Source organism: Aspergillus costaricaensis (genome assembly GCF_003184835.1).
Source record: "Aspergillus costaricaensis CBS 115574 unplaced genomic scaffold BO79scaffold_29, whole genome shotgun sequence".
NCBI lineage: Eukaryota > Fungi > Ascomycota > Eurotiomycetes > Eurotiales > Aspergillaceae > Aspergillus > Aspergillus costaricensis.
This window is the reverse complement of record NW_020291829.1, coordinates 303,653-318,050: the sequence shown is the minus strand read 5'-3', so window position 1 is coordinate 318,050 and position 14,398 is coordinate 303,653. Positions and strand designations below refer to the sequence as shown.

At 50.8% G+C, this 14,398-nt stretch overlaps 4 protein-coding genes across 4 annotated transcripts; 3 read left to right on the top strand and 1 right to left on the bottom strand.

The window, feature by feature from the left end:
- The first annotated feature begins 1,440 nt into the window (after window positions 1-1,440).
- BO79DRAFT_41232 (putative protein kinase) lies at window positions 1,441-3,843 on the top strand. The gene is made up of 2 exons (XM_025689213.1): window positions 1,441-3,122; window positions 3,187-3,843. The coding sequence occupies exons 1-2, from the start codon at window positions 1,607-1,609 to the stop codon at window positions 3,732-3,734; spliced, it is 2,064 nt and encodes a 687-aa protein (XP_025536675.1). The 5' UTR covers window positions 1,441-1,606; the 3' UTR covers window positions 3,735-3,843.
- A 1,697-nt stretch (window positions 3,844-5,540) lies between these two features.
- On the top strand, window positions 5,541-9,352 carry BO79DRAFT_239653 (MFS general substrate transporter). Its single transcript, XM_025684940.1, has 6 exons — window positions 5,541-6,095; window positions 6,241-6,487; window positions 6,562-7,518; window positions 7,975-8,159; window positions 8,225-8,465; window positions 8,538-9,352. Exons 1-6 carry the CDS (start codon window positions 5,720-5,722, stop codon window positions 9,283-9,285), a joined length of 2,754 nt encoding a protein of 917 aa, XP_025536674.1. The 5' UTR covers window positions 5,541-5,719; the 3' UTR covers window positions 9,286-9,352.
- Window positions 9,349-13,723, bottom strand: BO79DRAFT_272133 (uncharacterized protein). The gene is made up of 2 exons (XM_025687413.1): window positions 11,826-13,723; window positions 9,349-11,777 (listed from the first exon to the last, which is right to left on the bottom strand). Exons 1-2 carry the CDS (start codon window positions 13,656-13,658, stop codon window positions 9,411-9,413), a joined length of 4,200 nt encoding a protein of 1,399 aa, XP_025536673.1. The 5' UTR covers window positions 13,659-13,723; the 3' UTR covers window positions 9,349-9,410.
- BO79DRAFT_257981 (uncharacterized protein) lies at window positions 13,692-14,371 on the top strand (the record flags this gene model as incomplete). The annotated part of the gene is made up of 3 exons (XM_025686275.1): window positions 13,692-13,984; window positions 14,043-14,166; window positions 14,264-14,371. 3 exons carry the CDS (start codon window positions 13,692-13,694, stop codon window positions 14,369-14,371), a joined length of 525 nt encoding a protein of 174 aa, XP_025536672.1.
- Window positions 14,372-14,398: the final 27 nt, after the last annotated feature.

The window sequence follows — 14,398 nt, the reverse complement described above, 5'->3', positions numbered from 1 at the left end:
TCGACATCCAGAACTAGAACTAGTGTTGAAGAGATAAATAAGAGCGAAGTATACTGACCATTGTACGAAGTATGTGGTATTTCTCTGTACAAGGAGTTCGGAGGCCGAATGAAGATCCTGTGAGGTGGAGGGAGCGGACGAACCATACGCCTTGGCTGGGCAGTAAGTGGGAAATGGGAATATCTCCCTGGACTCGCTAAGTAACCAAGTAAATATTAGAGGTTCCGCTTCGGCCGTGGAGTTATATCGCGATCAGCTACGATCGCCACAAGTTGGTGTGACAGGTAATTCCACGATCCGATGATTGTCGCGACACCTCCCGCATTCTGCGACGAACATTTCTTTTTGGGAAGTCGTGGTGCCTCAACCCTGCCTCATTGGGCAACCACGATTGGCACCTTTTGGGTTAGAAAGCGATGGCTGGTGGCTGTTAAGGGGAGAAAGCAGAGGGAAAAGAGTAAAAGCGTGGGAAAGAGAGGCGCAAGGTTCGCAATGGCAGATCGTCAGCCCCCGTTTTCACCAACAATGCAGATTGCACCCTGCAAGGAACTTATTGGTGGTACCGGGCATGGAAAATGCCAAAAGGGGGAGATTCCTCCTACTCATAAGTAGCGATAAGATTTATCACAGTTTAATAAACTACATTTAGGGGGGAACACTATCTGCCCTTCAATTTTTTATCAAATTATAAGTCTAGTTCAGCTTACGCAGTGGTTTTGCCAGGATTGAGATTAAGGGAGAAGGAGAGATTAGAGTATTAATATCAGGTTTGGGTGGCGCGTCCCGTATCAGTGGACAATACAGCGACGACTGCGATAGGGCCGAGGCCATGACAAGCTAACCCCAAAGCAGGTAAGATCCGGTCCTCTTCTGGTCCTTCCGCCAACGGTATTACTTAATGCGGGGTAGCGCCTTTTCCTCGTGGCGGCTAATCTCGAAGCGGCCGGTTTATCAGCTGACCCCGCCTGGATTTTTCGTTCGTTCGTTCGTTCGCCAGCGTCATCAGCGCGCCGAAGCTACTTACTCAAGTCAAGTTCTTTGCTGGATCTGCTTTTCAGATTGGCTTTCCCTTCGCCTGCTTAAGAAGGTCTGAGGTTCTGGGATCATCTCTTCGGTGTTCCCCGCCGTCCGTTCCCTCTTCCCTGCCTTTTCTCTTCTCTCTCCTCTCCTCTTCTTCTTTCCCTCTCTCTCTCTCTCTCCCTCTCTTAATTTTCTTACCTTTCATTCCTTTGAACCTACTGCGATTTATTCTGGTCCTTCCCTCAACCATATAAGGACCCCTTCCCTGCTAATGCACTGATACAACACATTTCCATCCTACCCGCTTCTTCTTTTTGGCCCCCAGGGCCTCTTTCAGCGCCAAGTGCCACGCGGTTTACTTTAGGTTGACCCGAGGGATTCGCATCTAGACCCCGAACTTGCCCGCTCCCAGTCCACCATATTACCCGCGACGCCTCTTTCACGGGCCTTTTGTCAGCTGCAACAAAGGGAAAAAGACAAGAAGAAAAAAAGAATAAACAATCAGGGGAACATATACTCAAATAAAAAATTAATACAGCCAGGATAGGAACACTCAATCCATCAGCTGCCCTGTTCTTTCCGTTCGATGGTCCATTCGGATTCGGCCCAACCGACCGATAGGTCAGGATCTACCGTTCACCAACCACAGTTACACGAAGCCAACCACCCAACGGCTTCGGATGACAATGAAATTGGTGCACCCTCTGCTATAGTCCCCGGTCAAGGGAGTTTTCATACTCCTCCGCTTTATATCGAAAAATCTCCTGCAGAGGGACTGCAGGATGTAACGCTGCAGCACTACTCACACCCCCATCATCTGCCTTCGCTTCAGATTCGCACGGATCTGTCAAACGCCAGCCAGATGAGCCCGCCAAGGGAACCTGAGTCATTCGTGCATCACAGCATCTCGTCCAGCAGTCTCCCCCGGCGCACTCCAAGCCTGCGCGGTCTGTTCGCCGGCCCTCCAACCAGCGCAGGATCTTTGACTCTGTCACCGGCCTCGCTCATATCTTCCCCTCAACTCATGGCCATGGGAGACATCACGCCTTTGCCATCGCCCATCGGTGGCATGTCGCCATGGAAACTACCACGGCGCAATTCCCAGTCTTTGTCTCGGACGCCCTCGACAACCTCTCGCAGCGGTTCCAGTCTCGGTTTGCGACTAAGCGATTCCTCTCAAATGCTCGGTGCTTGCGAATCCCGGCCACGAAGCAGGCAATACATGCTCCCTGACAAGCTGTCCGAAACACCCATTGAGACGCCCATCGAGTCTCCAACAAAACCACGTCAAGGATCCGGGTCAAAGCATTCTCGCAACCGCAGCTTAAGCGAGTATGTACCTCCCGGTCGCGCTATCCCGGTCAAGCCACGGCCAATTGCAGTTTCAGGACCAGGAATGCCCCCGGGGATCACTGCATCTGTCAGCACCGACTCGAAGACGAACAGCAACAGCAATAATCTTCATCGCGAAGAGTATCTGGCCGTCCACCGTGGGATCGCGTTGCCCACTGTCCGCCCTCCTACGCCTCCTCGCAGCAGTCGCAGTGGCTCCGATGAACGCGATGACGAACCCGTTATAACACCGTTGGCAGCTGGCCCTGATGAGATTTACTCGGTACGCTCCGTGCGCACACAACAACGTCGCAAGTACCGCAAGATACGTCAGCTAGGTCAGGGAACATTCAGTCAAGTCTCCCTCGCGGCACGTATAGAAAGACGAGAAAGCGACGACGAAACCATGTTTTCCAGTCTTCAAGATGTGAATTTGGTAACACAGAAGCTTGTTGCAGTCAAGATTATCGAGTATGGACCGGCCGGTGGTGCAGATGAGGAGCGCTTGGAAGTTTCCCTCAAGCGCGAGGTAGACATACTCAAATCTGTCAATCATCCGTCGCTGGTGCAATTGAAAGCATTTGGTAGCGACGAGAAGCGCGCGCTATTGGTTCTCGACTACTGTCCCGGAGGTGACCTCTTTGACGTGGCATCGTCGAGTCCACGGCCCATGAGTCCGCAACTCATTCGTCGTATTTTTGCCGAATTGGTGGGGGCTGTGCGCTACCTGCATGCAAATTTCATTGTGCACCGCGACATTAAACTTGAGAGTGAGTAATCTTCGATTCTTTGCCCCGTTTTCAGCGATCAGGGCTGACAGCTGTTCCTCTTCAGACGTGCTTGTCAACCTGCCGATGCAAGCAATAGAGACGATCACGGATTGGCGCACATACGATCGAGCCGTCATCACCCTCAGCGATCTGGGTCTGTCCCGACGAATACCCGAGCCTCCCGAAAGCCCTCTGCTTCAGACCCGTTGTGGCAGTGAGGACTACGCAGCCCCTGAGATCTTGATGGGACAGCCGTATGATGGACGATCAACAGACGCATGGGCTTTGGGAGTGTTGTTATACGCCATGATGGAAAATCGGCTCCCGTTCGACGCATTGCCGGGCACCCGAGGCGACCCTGCCAAACTCCGCGCGCGAACGCCCCACCGCATCGCACGAGTCGAGTGGTCCTGGTACCGATATGCCGACAGCGACGACGAATGGGATCCTGAAAAAGGCAAGGACCTCGAAGGCGCCCGCGATTGTGTCGAGGGGCTATTGAAACGCAATACGAAACGAAAAAGTCTGGATGAGATCGCGTCGATGTCGTGGGTTAAGGAGGCGATCGACATACCCGGCGAACTAAAGAGGGGGGATAAGGAAGTGCCATAGAGCTGGTCTCTTTTCAGTGGTTTTTTCTCCCCTCCATTACATAACATTCTTCTCTTTTCCCTTCTTTTCTTCCGTTCTTACCCTGCTTACTTACCATTCTTTCTTCTTTCTTTTTTTCTTTCGTTTTAGACTTGCATCTTATATCTCTTTACTAACATTCGTTTACTGGCGCATTGCGACCATATATAATTCTTATTATTCCTGGGTTTGGGGATGGATGAATATTGTGTCGTTGAAGACACCATGCATTACAGCATCAAGAACTGCTTACCTTACCTACTACTTACTTAGTCTTGTTAACTTATCTAGCATGAGCCGACGTTCACTTGGGTCTTACGGCCCGATGATCACCATTACTGTCTGTTCGTTTCCTTTTAATGTTCACGATTATTCATACTACCAACTGTGTCAGGTTTCTAGATGCTATACCATACTATACTATACTCTCTCGAAAAGGTCCATCGCTTTTTCATTATTATTATTGCGGACTACTTAACTAGTCAATAATAAGTACCACGGGTATAGAAGAAAAAAAAAGGAGACTCACCAGTGTCACAGACAAATAAATAGCTGAACATACAGTAATTAATCAACATGGTAGGCAATTTATGATATCACCCATGATCATTTCCACGTAGTCTACAGTATTATCGGATTTACTTGCTCTTTAGGTAGTGAAATCTGAGTGAACTACCTGCTCACCTGCTGTATGTACATTAAGCGAGTATTATTGCCGATCTGGAAAGAAGGCTACGACTGATCGTACTTTGGAGGGAGGGGGTGGGAAGGGAAGTATCATGCAGTAAGCAATTACAACTACTTAATAACCGACATGATCATGTCCAATATTCTGTCCGTCAGGGTTGATTATCACTAGGAAAAGGAAATTGGTCGTGCAGGTGAAGAGTCGGTCAGAAGTGACTATACTAGTCGTAACTATTCTCGATCGCTACATCTTAATATGTAGTAGCAATCTTATAGAGGTTGAAATTATGAGCGCGGATGATCGGATGGCGGGCGGATCGGTGGCTTTCGCTTCCAGGAAGAGAAGCCGAGAGAAACCCCTGAAGAGAACCAATGTTTTTTGTTCGTTTTCTTCTTCTCCCCCGCTGATGACGGACGGCGCGCCCGTCCAGCACAAACCCCCCTGATTGGCTTCAGGCTGAAGGATGTGGTTTCGAGAAGACCAATAGAATGATGTGGCCCGATCAGCAGGAAAAGTGAGTGGTTGGCCTTTTCAATCCTGCACGGTTTTGTAAGCCCTAGACTTATGGTACTAGTAATAGATTGAACTGTCTGGACAAATGGCAGTCAGTGACTAGCTGCAACTGCAGCGGGAGTGGAGGCTGACGACAGCTGCTGGGGGGTCTGTGTGTCCTCGAATCGTATAAGATAGATAGTAGTAATCTGTCCAGTTGCTTCAGTTTGTTGTTGCCTGTCCATCGTAAGAATGTTTATGGTTCATGAGTAGGCAGATGCCGGATGCCCGCGGGACCCAGACTCAAAAGTGGACACGCAAAATTCTTGAGGATCCGAAGCCAAAGACTGTTTGGCTATCGATTAGTCCCTTTTCTTCTCTCACACTTGCCACGTCCCAGGGTCTGACGGATTGTCTCGAAATAGGAGAAACCGACTTGGCCCCGTGGACTAGTCTCACTAATCATATAGTGTGGAGTCACCCTGCAACTGCTAAGCCCGCCGCGCGCCCCCCAATTCGAGGCCAACGACAGTCTCCCCTATGCTGCCATTTTTAATCTTTCGAGGCGGGCCCCCCCGGCAGTCTTATATGGCGCATCTCTTCCTCCCCTTCCCGGTTTCATCTCAATTTCCTTTCCCCTCTCCCCTTATCGGGGTTTTGTGGCTAGGCTGAGAGGTTCACCGCTTAATGCTCGTATTTGATCGCGTTCTTGCGCCCATATGTAATCCCGTCGTATATCCCCTTCCTCTCACTTCTCTCCCTCGACTGGCAATGGTCATTCGGAACCATGCCTCTTGAGTCCAATGAAACCCTCGATCGCGAGGATGCCCCGTTCCTCGCCTCGGGTCAAAGGCCCTCGTCCCCAGTGGAAGAGGAGTCTGGCCCGTCGGATGCAGAGAAAGAACACCTTCGGAAAACTCGCCTTCGCTTAATGTTGACCCTTTTTGCCATGATCTTGGCCGTCGAAGTCGGCATCTGCATGTCCAACGGCCCCGTCACCCGTATATACGAGTCCATCGCCTGTCGAGAATACTACGCGCAATATGATCCCACCAAGATCGGAGCCGACGGCGAGGTCCAGGAGGAATTGTGCAAGGTTAAAGCGGTCCAGCAGGATCTGGCTGCAGTGAAGGGCTATATGGAGTTCTTCGATGGCATTCTGAGTAGGTCACGACGAAGGCACCGCCGGTTCGGACGAGGCTATGTCGCATCTCTTGTTCCCTAGTCTCTACCGATTGGGCGCCTCCCTTTTGCACTTTATGCGCGACATATAGACGAGGACCCTTATTCACGTTCTTTCTCATCCAGGTGCTGTGCTAGCAATTCCATACGGCCTGTTGGCTGATCGACGGGGCCGGAAATCCACCATCTGTCTAAGCATCCCCGGATTCGCCCTGAACTGCATTATTCAACTGGTGGTCATGTGGCGCCCAGACGTCTTCCCCCTGCGAACTGTCTGGGCATCCTCCTTGGCTTGGTTGTTTGGCGGAGGCCCTGTTGTGGCATTTGCCATCATCTGGACAATGATGTCGGATGTGTCAACAGAAGAAGAAAGGTATGCATGTTTTAAATGCCACGACACGTGGTGAAACCATAGCTAATGTTTATTAGAGCGGCGATATTCTTCAGGTTCGGCGTGGCTAGCATGGGAGCCGATTTCGCCTCCAGTGCCGCCAGTTCCTGGTTAATGGCATTAGACCCATGGCTTCCTCTGTTGCTGGGCTGGGGTTTGGCTGTTGTTGGCATGTTCTTCGCCTTATCATTACCCGAAACGATGCGTGTAGGGTCATCGCAACCGACTTGGAAGCAGCCGAGCATGGAGATGAGCCAAGTGTCACCCGGAAACGCCGAGTATAAGGAAGTTCCCAGCAAGGAACAAGAACACGAGGTACTCAGCGATGAAGAGACCCTCCAAGGGGAAGAGGCTTCTTTCACCACGAAAGCAGCACGACCAACTTTCTTCGCGTCGGCGAAACAACGGTCGCGAGCCTATTTCGCGCCGTATTCCTTCATTTTCAGAAACAAGCAGATCATGCTCCTCCTTACCGCGTTTCTTGTCTATCGACTGAGCCGTGGCTCGTCCTGGTTTTTGGTCCAATATATCTCCACGCGGTATAAGTGGACCCTGGCAGAAGCGAACTTCCTCATGTCATTCAAGCCGGCCTTGACCATTCCATTGTTCCTATTTATCCTACCGGCTATTTCACGACAACTTCTCAAAACCATGAAGCCAACCCAGAAAGACCTGCAGCTCATGCGCATCAGTATTGGGCTCTTGGCGGTCGGGACGTTGGGAATCGGTCTTTCACCGAGCGTGGCGATGTTGATTCCCAGTCTGCTAGTTCAGACATCCGGGTCTGGATTTGTCTTCCTGACTCGTGCTCTCATTACCACGTTGGTGAATCGGGAAGAAACAGCCCGTCTCTTCACCATTATTGAGGTTCTGCAGTCAGTGGGCAATGTCATTGCCAGTTTATCCATCACCACAGTGTTCCAAATTGGACTGGAACTGGGAGGGGCTTGGATCGGTCTGGCCTGGATGATGACCGCGACGGCCTTCACTTTGGTAGGCGTCGCTATCTGGATGTTCCGGATTCCTTCTCGTCAGTCGGATGACAAGATAGAGGAAGAGAACGTGGTCTTTTGAACTGGCGAGAACTAGGCAATGTACATATATAGAGTATAAGACTTTTCACTTCATGTAAATAGTAAGGTTGAGAAAGAGAAAGGAGCTTGATTGAAGTCTGTTTGATGCGAGGGATGAACTACTGATTAACTAACTACTATAACTATAAGACATGGGCGGTAAGTCAACCTTCCAGCCTCGGTTTCCCAATCAGGGAAGGTGATTACCCAAGCAGGACTAGTGCGGTATGCAGCAGCAGCTCGACATGTGAACATCTCAATTTCCCATTCCTTCGTGCTGAAATCAACAAATCACTGCGCCTTTCTGCTGGTGCCGCCAACAACCCCCCCCAGTCGGTTTTGAGTTGGCCGCCATAACTTCTCTTTGATAAGATATACTATCGACTTGCTCAGCAGGTTTCCCCCCGCCTGCCGCGCTGACCGGACAACTTACACCCCACGTCTTGCTTCACAAGCTTACGACAGTCTGCTGTCAAAGTCTGGTCATGTCCAGTCTGCAATTTCACTGATCCCTCTTATCTCGTCGTCACCAAATATCCCCTTGTCATGGAGAGATTTACCCAATTTCGCGATCGAGGTGCGTGTGCAGACCCCTTTAATAGTCATTGAGCCCGCTTTCCATTACTGACGATGATGCGCTGTGTAGGAACGGGTGTCTCACCCTTCTTCCCAACTCCTCGTCCATCGCTCAGCTTCCCTCAGTGGATTCTACGTATCTTCCTCTTCTGCGTCCGTCTTCCGTTCTTTATACCGGTCTGCATCGGCTATTTTCTGCTTTTCCAATGGCTCCCGATCACATCGCTGGGAAGGAAGGCCGCTCTGTGGTGCATTCTGGGCGTGCCCAGCATCTGGTGGGTTGATCTTCAAGTGGACGGAGTAAGAAAAGGGTCAGTTGCGCTCCTCTCTGCAAATGTTATGCTATTCTCCTAGGACCACCTACTGAGCTGCTCGATTTCTAGAACTCTCAACAACGACCGACACCAGAACCGTCTACCCGGGCCCGGATCCATCATTGCCTCCTCCTTCACCTCTCCAATTGACGCGCTGTACCTGGCCGCTGTATTTGACCCCATCTTCGTGTCCTGTTACCCCTCCACACGCGAAGTCGAACAACTATCCGTCTGGCAAGCAATTCTTCGCGCCTTCGCTCTCCCGCAAGCAGAACCCCAGCCTAAAGCCCGTACCGTTGATCTAAAAACCATCATGCGGAAGTACCCCGGCCGCCCTATTGCCTTGTTCCCTGAGTGCACGACCACCAACGGACAGGGCGTGTTGCCGCTGAGCCCCGTGCTGGCGAGCGCTCCTCACAAGACGAAGATCTTCCCTGTGGCTCTGCGCTATGAGCCTAAAGACGTGGTGACTCCGGTCCCCGGGTCTTATATTACTTTCCTTTGGAGTCTGCTGGGTCGACCGACGCATTACATTAAGGTCCGCATTGGGCAGGCAGTCGTGGGTGTCGCTGCGGATGAACTGCCAACGCATGACGCTACCATGTTTGATCCTAGTGCTTCGGAGAATGGATACTCTCATGACCGAGACGATGAACGGCCTTTTAGCGAGACCTCCGTGATGGTGCTCGAAGAGCAGGTGCCGAACTATGTAGGGGATTCGCTGGCTCGCCTTGGCAGGGCCAGACGTGTAGCCGTGACGGCGCCGCAAAAGTTGGAATTTGTGAAGTTGTGGAAGAAGTCATATTGGACATGGTAATTTGCCGTCAACTACGGCTTGCAGATAGGCAGTTGCCCATAAGTAGATAAATATCAATATTTTGGCGGAGCCACACTACATCCAACCTGCTATTCTCAATGAAACCAGCACTTGTCAATCCTTATCTAGAAGAAATGCACGTCCCTCCCAGAGTGAAACATCACCGGCAGAAGGACCTTGTCCGCATGCAGGTCCTTGATCGCGGCGTGGAGATTCACCGGTATCTTGGCCAAGGCCATCTCAGTAAGACGATCTTCCAAGTATTCAGCATAGTATTTGTCGTAGAAGAATCGGATCCCCCAGCCAATCATCTTCAATGTCTTGGCGGTTGATGTCAAGGTGGTACTACCATCTGGAGCTGGCTGTTTTGCCTTCGCTTGTTTGCTCTGCTGAGGCTCATCTTCGTCGTCACTAGAGTCACCCCAGGAGAAGCTCTCCTTGAGGTTTTCGTGGAACCATGTTGCGTACGTCCCTGCCTTCTGCGCATCGAGGTAATGTTCAAGCATATCGCACATCACTAGCTTCTTCTTGTGCATGAAGTTGTGCCAAAACTCGACCAAACCTTTCTCGGGAACGGCATTGGAGAAATTGAACTTGTCCGTGGCGATTCGGCGGGCGTAGAATTCAATGCCTGTTCCTAGTTCCAATCGACAAAGGAACCATTGCGCTCCTGGCGTGCCGGAGAACCGTGCCAGAACCCATTCTCCAGCTATGGCGTGGAGGTTGGGTTCTGTGACGAAGTCGATCATGCGAGAAACTCGTCTCTGCTCTGCTGAAGAGCCGTAGTTCTTGAGCTTGGGCCGACTGTCACGGTCGACGTTGTCTGTTTCTTGGGAAGAAGCTGAATCCGGTGCTGGACCTTCACCATTGGTTTGTTTGTTTTGCTGGCTCTCTGGGTTCGTTGACTGTGCATCATCAGTGTTAACCCCCTGTGCGGGCGTATTCGTGTTGGCTGGAGCGGCTTCTTTGAGGATGGTTTGCTCGACCACTTCGACCAAGTCTAGTTGCCTTTCAAGGACCTTTCGCTCACAGCAGAATGCTACCATTGTGAGAGTAAACCCAGTACTTATAGTACACCACCCATCAATCATCTCTTTGTCACTTGCGGCATTTTTGACTTTCGCACGAAGCTCTTCAGGCTGCAGCATATTGACCACAATGCGCTGAATGTCAAACACGCCCTTGATTCCAGAGCTGTTCACGACTATGGGGTTCGGGCAGATGATCTGCTCGTCACACTTGCTGATCCTAATGGCCTGTACTCCAGATTCATTGCTTTCGCCTGGGGAGTTATCGTTTTCAACAAAAGTTTCCTTGTCTTTGCGCGCTGGGTCGCTTTTCAGGGCCCCGTCAACAACACGCTTGATCTCAGCTTCGAATTGTTCTGCCTTCTTGGCGTTTTCTGCTGATTTCTCTTTCTCAGCTGCTTTATCCCCCGTGAAAGGATTCCCCTTGTGAAGATTCGGTAGCTTAACTCCCCATGACTTCTTCCTTCCGATCCCCGGAGTTCCAGGTGTTTGGGGGGTCTGGGGAGTCACGGGCGTGTCGGGCTTTTGCACATTCTCGTCCCCTTTCGCGTCTTCTTCCGACCTTGTTTTCCGTGCATAATCGCCAGCATTTGCCAGTGTCTTGACAAGCTCTGGGAAACCTAGAAGACTTTCCAGTTTTTGGCTATCATTTTCCCTGATGAACTTGACCATATCTAGAAGCAAACTGACCGTTTCTTCGGTCTGCTTGAATGTTGAGACGAAGTTGCTGGCATCGAGCAGCATGTCAGTGATACCTTTTGCGATAGTCAGGGTTTTGGTGCGATCATTTCGGAAAATTCGGACGAGTTCACCATTCACATCGAGACGTGATTCGGTGTAGAAGGCGTCAATGTTCGATGCGTACAAAGACCGGCCGCGTATGGGGCTACCATTGTACTTGCCAGTCCAGTTGAAGACAGAAACATCGTTGGAGGTAACCACCACCTCATCCATTAGCCGAGACAGGGCCTTGGTAAGGCCCTCGGCTGGGAACGCTGGGAACTGCACTCCAAGGACACCCATCAACGAGTACGCCTTATCAATAGCCTTAGTGCACTGTCGATGCGATGCCAGCATCATGACACTGTGAGCAGAGAAACGGCTCCTCTCCGTGCCATCCCACCAGCTGCTCAGGCCTTCGACGTTGCTGAACTCGGCGATTGTTTTACGATCAATCCTGATGGATTTGGTTGCCTTGTGTGCGAGGGCTACAAGCAGCAGGCTTATTGTTCGCCTCACTGCCTTCTCCCGTTCAAGCCCATTATAGTGCTCAGATATATCTTCCAAGATCTGTTCTCTAATGTCATGTTCCGGGTCTGTGTAGCTTGGCTTGTCCTTGAATGCTTCAACGACGAGTTGGACAGAGTAGCCGACACGGGCTCTCGCTGTTTGCTTATCCAAGTTCTTGGGCGCGACATATCCAAATAGCCTCAGAGCCCGGATTATGCTCTCTGCGCCAATAGTCTATATCGCAGTCAGACAATAGTATTTCACACCGGATGCTTAACTTACCTCTTCAGCCTCACCCGGTGCGACTAAATTGATCTTTGTATTTTCAATCGTCCCATTTTCCTCTGCGGCTGTTATCACTTCCAGTACATGGTCGACAAGTTTCAGTGCCTCGCCATCGATGTAATTGAGATTCTTGGTGTAAAATTCAATGAAAGGGCAAAAGTGATAGTAGTTTCCTAAACTGTCAACCGGTCGCGATAGCATCTTCCAGTCTGCATTGGCATAGAACGTCATTTTGCTGAGGACCAATTCCTGCAGTGTCCAGCCTCTGGTAGCCCATGTTGGCTTCCACTCTTTGACTTCGCTAAAGCGCGAAACAGGCTGGCATCTAGGAGTTGTCTTCATAGCTGCACTGACCACGTCGCTATCCTCGGTGTGATCCGGTTCCTCCTCTTCATTATTGCATTTGCTTTTGCACCACAGATCCCATTCATCCAACCATTCCCGGTTGTCCCACGGAGTATCCAGGTGAACCAGGCAAAAGTCTGCGTTTGCGTACCATTCCCCCATGCGTGCTAAAGACTCACTCAATTCAGCGTCCTGTCGCTTGTTGATACAGCAGTTATCCAGCCAGATGTATCGTCTACCTGTCTCGGAGAAGGGTCTGTTCTGGAAAATATCTCGCGCACGGCTGATAGACTTTTGAAGCTTCCGTGCCGACCTCCTATGCTGCAAGGCCCTTACCAGATCGTCCATCTCATAAGACAATTGGCGGTTCGATCGATATTTCGAGATTCTGTTTTTCTCTGATGCGTAATCATGCTCAGCGCTGGAGTACTTTTCTGCTGCATTCTTGGCCCTCTTCTCTGCATCTTCTTGTTGCTTCGCTAGGCTTGGTAGACTCTTAACTTCTTTCAGGACGTCTAACAATTTCTGGTAGTTAGTTTGCTCCAGATCTGCCTGTCTCTTGTTTGCATTCTCAACAGTCCGCGTTTGCTTGGTATCAACCACATCTCTTTCCAGCATGGATACCCTAAGAGACGTCACGAGCAGTTGCCGGATTGATGTTCCTGCATCTGGTCTCTCCTGTAACAACTTGTGCAATTTTCCTGCGATTGTATTGATCTTCTGGTCGCAGAGGGCGAGAACCGCATCCACATCGTTGTACCCAGTCAGCCCTCCCGGTGCCTCCTCAGCACGTTGGGCTTCGCACACAAGCGCATAGTCAATTTCTGCACCTTTCCAACTATGGGATAGCATGCAGTACTGATCTTCCTCTCCAAAGAAACCCGTATCAACCAAGTTCATGGTATCCAAGTCAAACATGCGGAGGGGGACTGAGATGTCATCTACTTGTCCACCAAATGAGCTGATCAAGATGTCGGAGTCTTCGTCCATCGACTTGTCCAAGTAGTCGTTGTACAGTCTAGGTTCTGTGCTAGACCTCAGGATAAGATGAAGAAGACCTCTTAGCTTTTCGTCGTTGGAGCTATTGTCTTTTGACACGATGCCTTTGACCTTGGCTATTTCACTGTTTGCGGATTCTCTCAGTTCCTTGGCGCCCATAACGAGGCTCGACTTCATGGCGGCATCGCGTATGCTGCCTAGGACTTCATCTCTGGTGATGACCTTTTCTGCTTCCGATGTAGAGCCGTTCGATTTGTTGGCCGGCGAGTCTTTTGGTTCATTGTCGTTGCTAACGTTGCTCGTGTCGGTTGGTGGATTCCGTAGACTACCCAGCATTTCATTTGCTGAAGTGACTTGGCCTACTGTTGGAGATTCGACGACGGAGTTATCGTCGGCAGCAGGCAAGATAGATACAGAGAGCTCCTTGTCCGATGAACGTCCGCGTCCCAACGACGGTAGTTCGAACTTATGCTTGTTCTTGAACATCTTGCTGATATTTAGCGAAGGGGGCGGCTGACGATGGATGGCAGAAATTCACGAGAAATGTGGGAAGTAGGTGTGGCAGTCCAAAAGCCACTTTCTGATGATGGGTCAAGAAAGACCGTAGTCATCTTGCCACGTTATATTCACAAAGAAAAGCTCATCGAAGCTGTAGGCCATGCAACCGCACCTCCATCTCCGCATCGTGCTATCTGCCACTTGCAGGTCGACTGGCGGAGATATCCGAAGGCCCGTAGCCTAGCCCTCATCTTCGATCGGCGATCTACCGAACATGTCATGTTTGATCCGAGAATCCGACACATTGACAGCCAGTAAGCTAGCGCCGTGTTGCATTTAGCGCCGTAAAAGTTGATACCTCTCCCGAACCAGACCCGGGTGCATTAGCGGTACGCCTCAGCTGGACTACATGTCCCCGGTGGCAGGTCCCCGAGGAGATGTTGCCCACGAAGATTCGTCTGTCAATGTGGGTGCAGACTGGTACTACGCGTCCATCGTATGCATGTTCGTGTCGCAATTCCCTTCCTAGCGGCATCCAGCCGGTTGTTGGCAGTCCGAGAGCCAATAGTTCGCTGCTAAATGTCACGGGAAAGCTTCTATCTCCTGCAACCCTCACCCGCAAGATTGCCACCTCCATTCCGTTGCCCCTCCAGTTGGAGGTTGACGGCGAATTTCGGACCAAGCATCGATTGTGCAGTTAGCACCTTCTGGAAAGGGGGAAGTTGCAA

What these genes read in the sequence shown, in the direction of transcription:
- BO79DRAFT_41232 (XM_025689213.1), top strand. Translation starts at nt 1,607, where the DNA reads ATGGTCCATTCGGATTCGGCCCAACCGACCGATAGGTCAGGATCTACC. An exon ending in CCGCGACATTAAACTTGAGA is followed by an intron (nt 3,123 to 3,186) that starts GTGAGTAATCTT and finishes GTTCCTCTTCAG; the next exon opens with ACGTGCTTGTCAACCTGCCG.
- BO79DRAFT_239653 (XM_025684940.1), top strand. Translation starts at nt 5,720, where the DNA reads ATGCCTCTTGAGTCCAATGAAACCCTCGATCGCGAGGATGCCCCGTTC. An exon ending in GTTCTTCGATGGCATTCTGA is followed by an intron (nt 6,096 to 6,240) that starts GTAGGTCACGAC and finishes TTTCTCATCCAG; the next exon opens with GTGCTGTGCTAGCAATTCCA. An exon ending in GTGGACGGAGTAAGAAAAGG is followed by an intron (nt 8,466 to 8,537) that starts GTCAGTTGCGCT and finishes CTCGATTTCTAG; the next exon opens with AACTCTCAACAACGACCGAC.
- BO79DRAFT_272133 (XM_025687413.1), bottom strand. Translation starts at nt 13,658, where the DNA reads ATGTTCAAGAACAAGCATAAGTTCGAACTACCGTCGTTGGGACGCGGA. An exon ending in CACCGGGTGAGGCTGAAGAG is followed by an intron (nt 11,778 to 11,825) that starts GTAAGTTAAGCA and finishes ACTGCGATATAG; the next exon opens with ACTATTGGCGCAGAGAGCAT.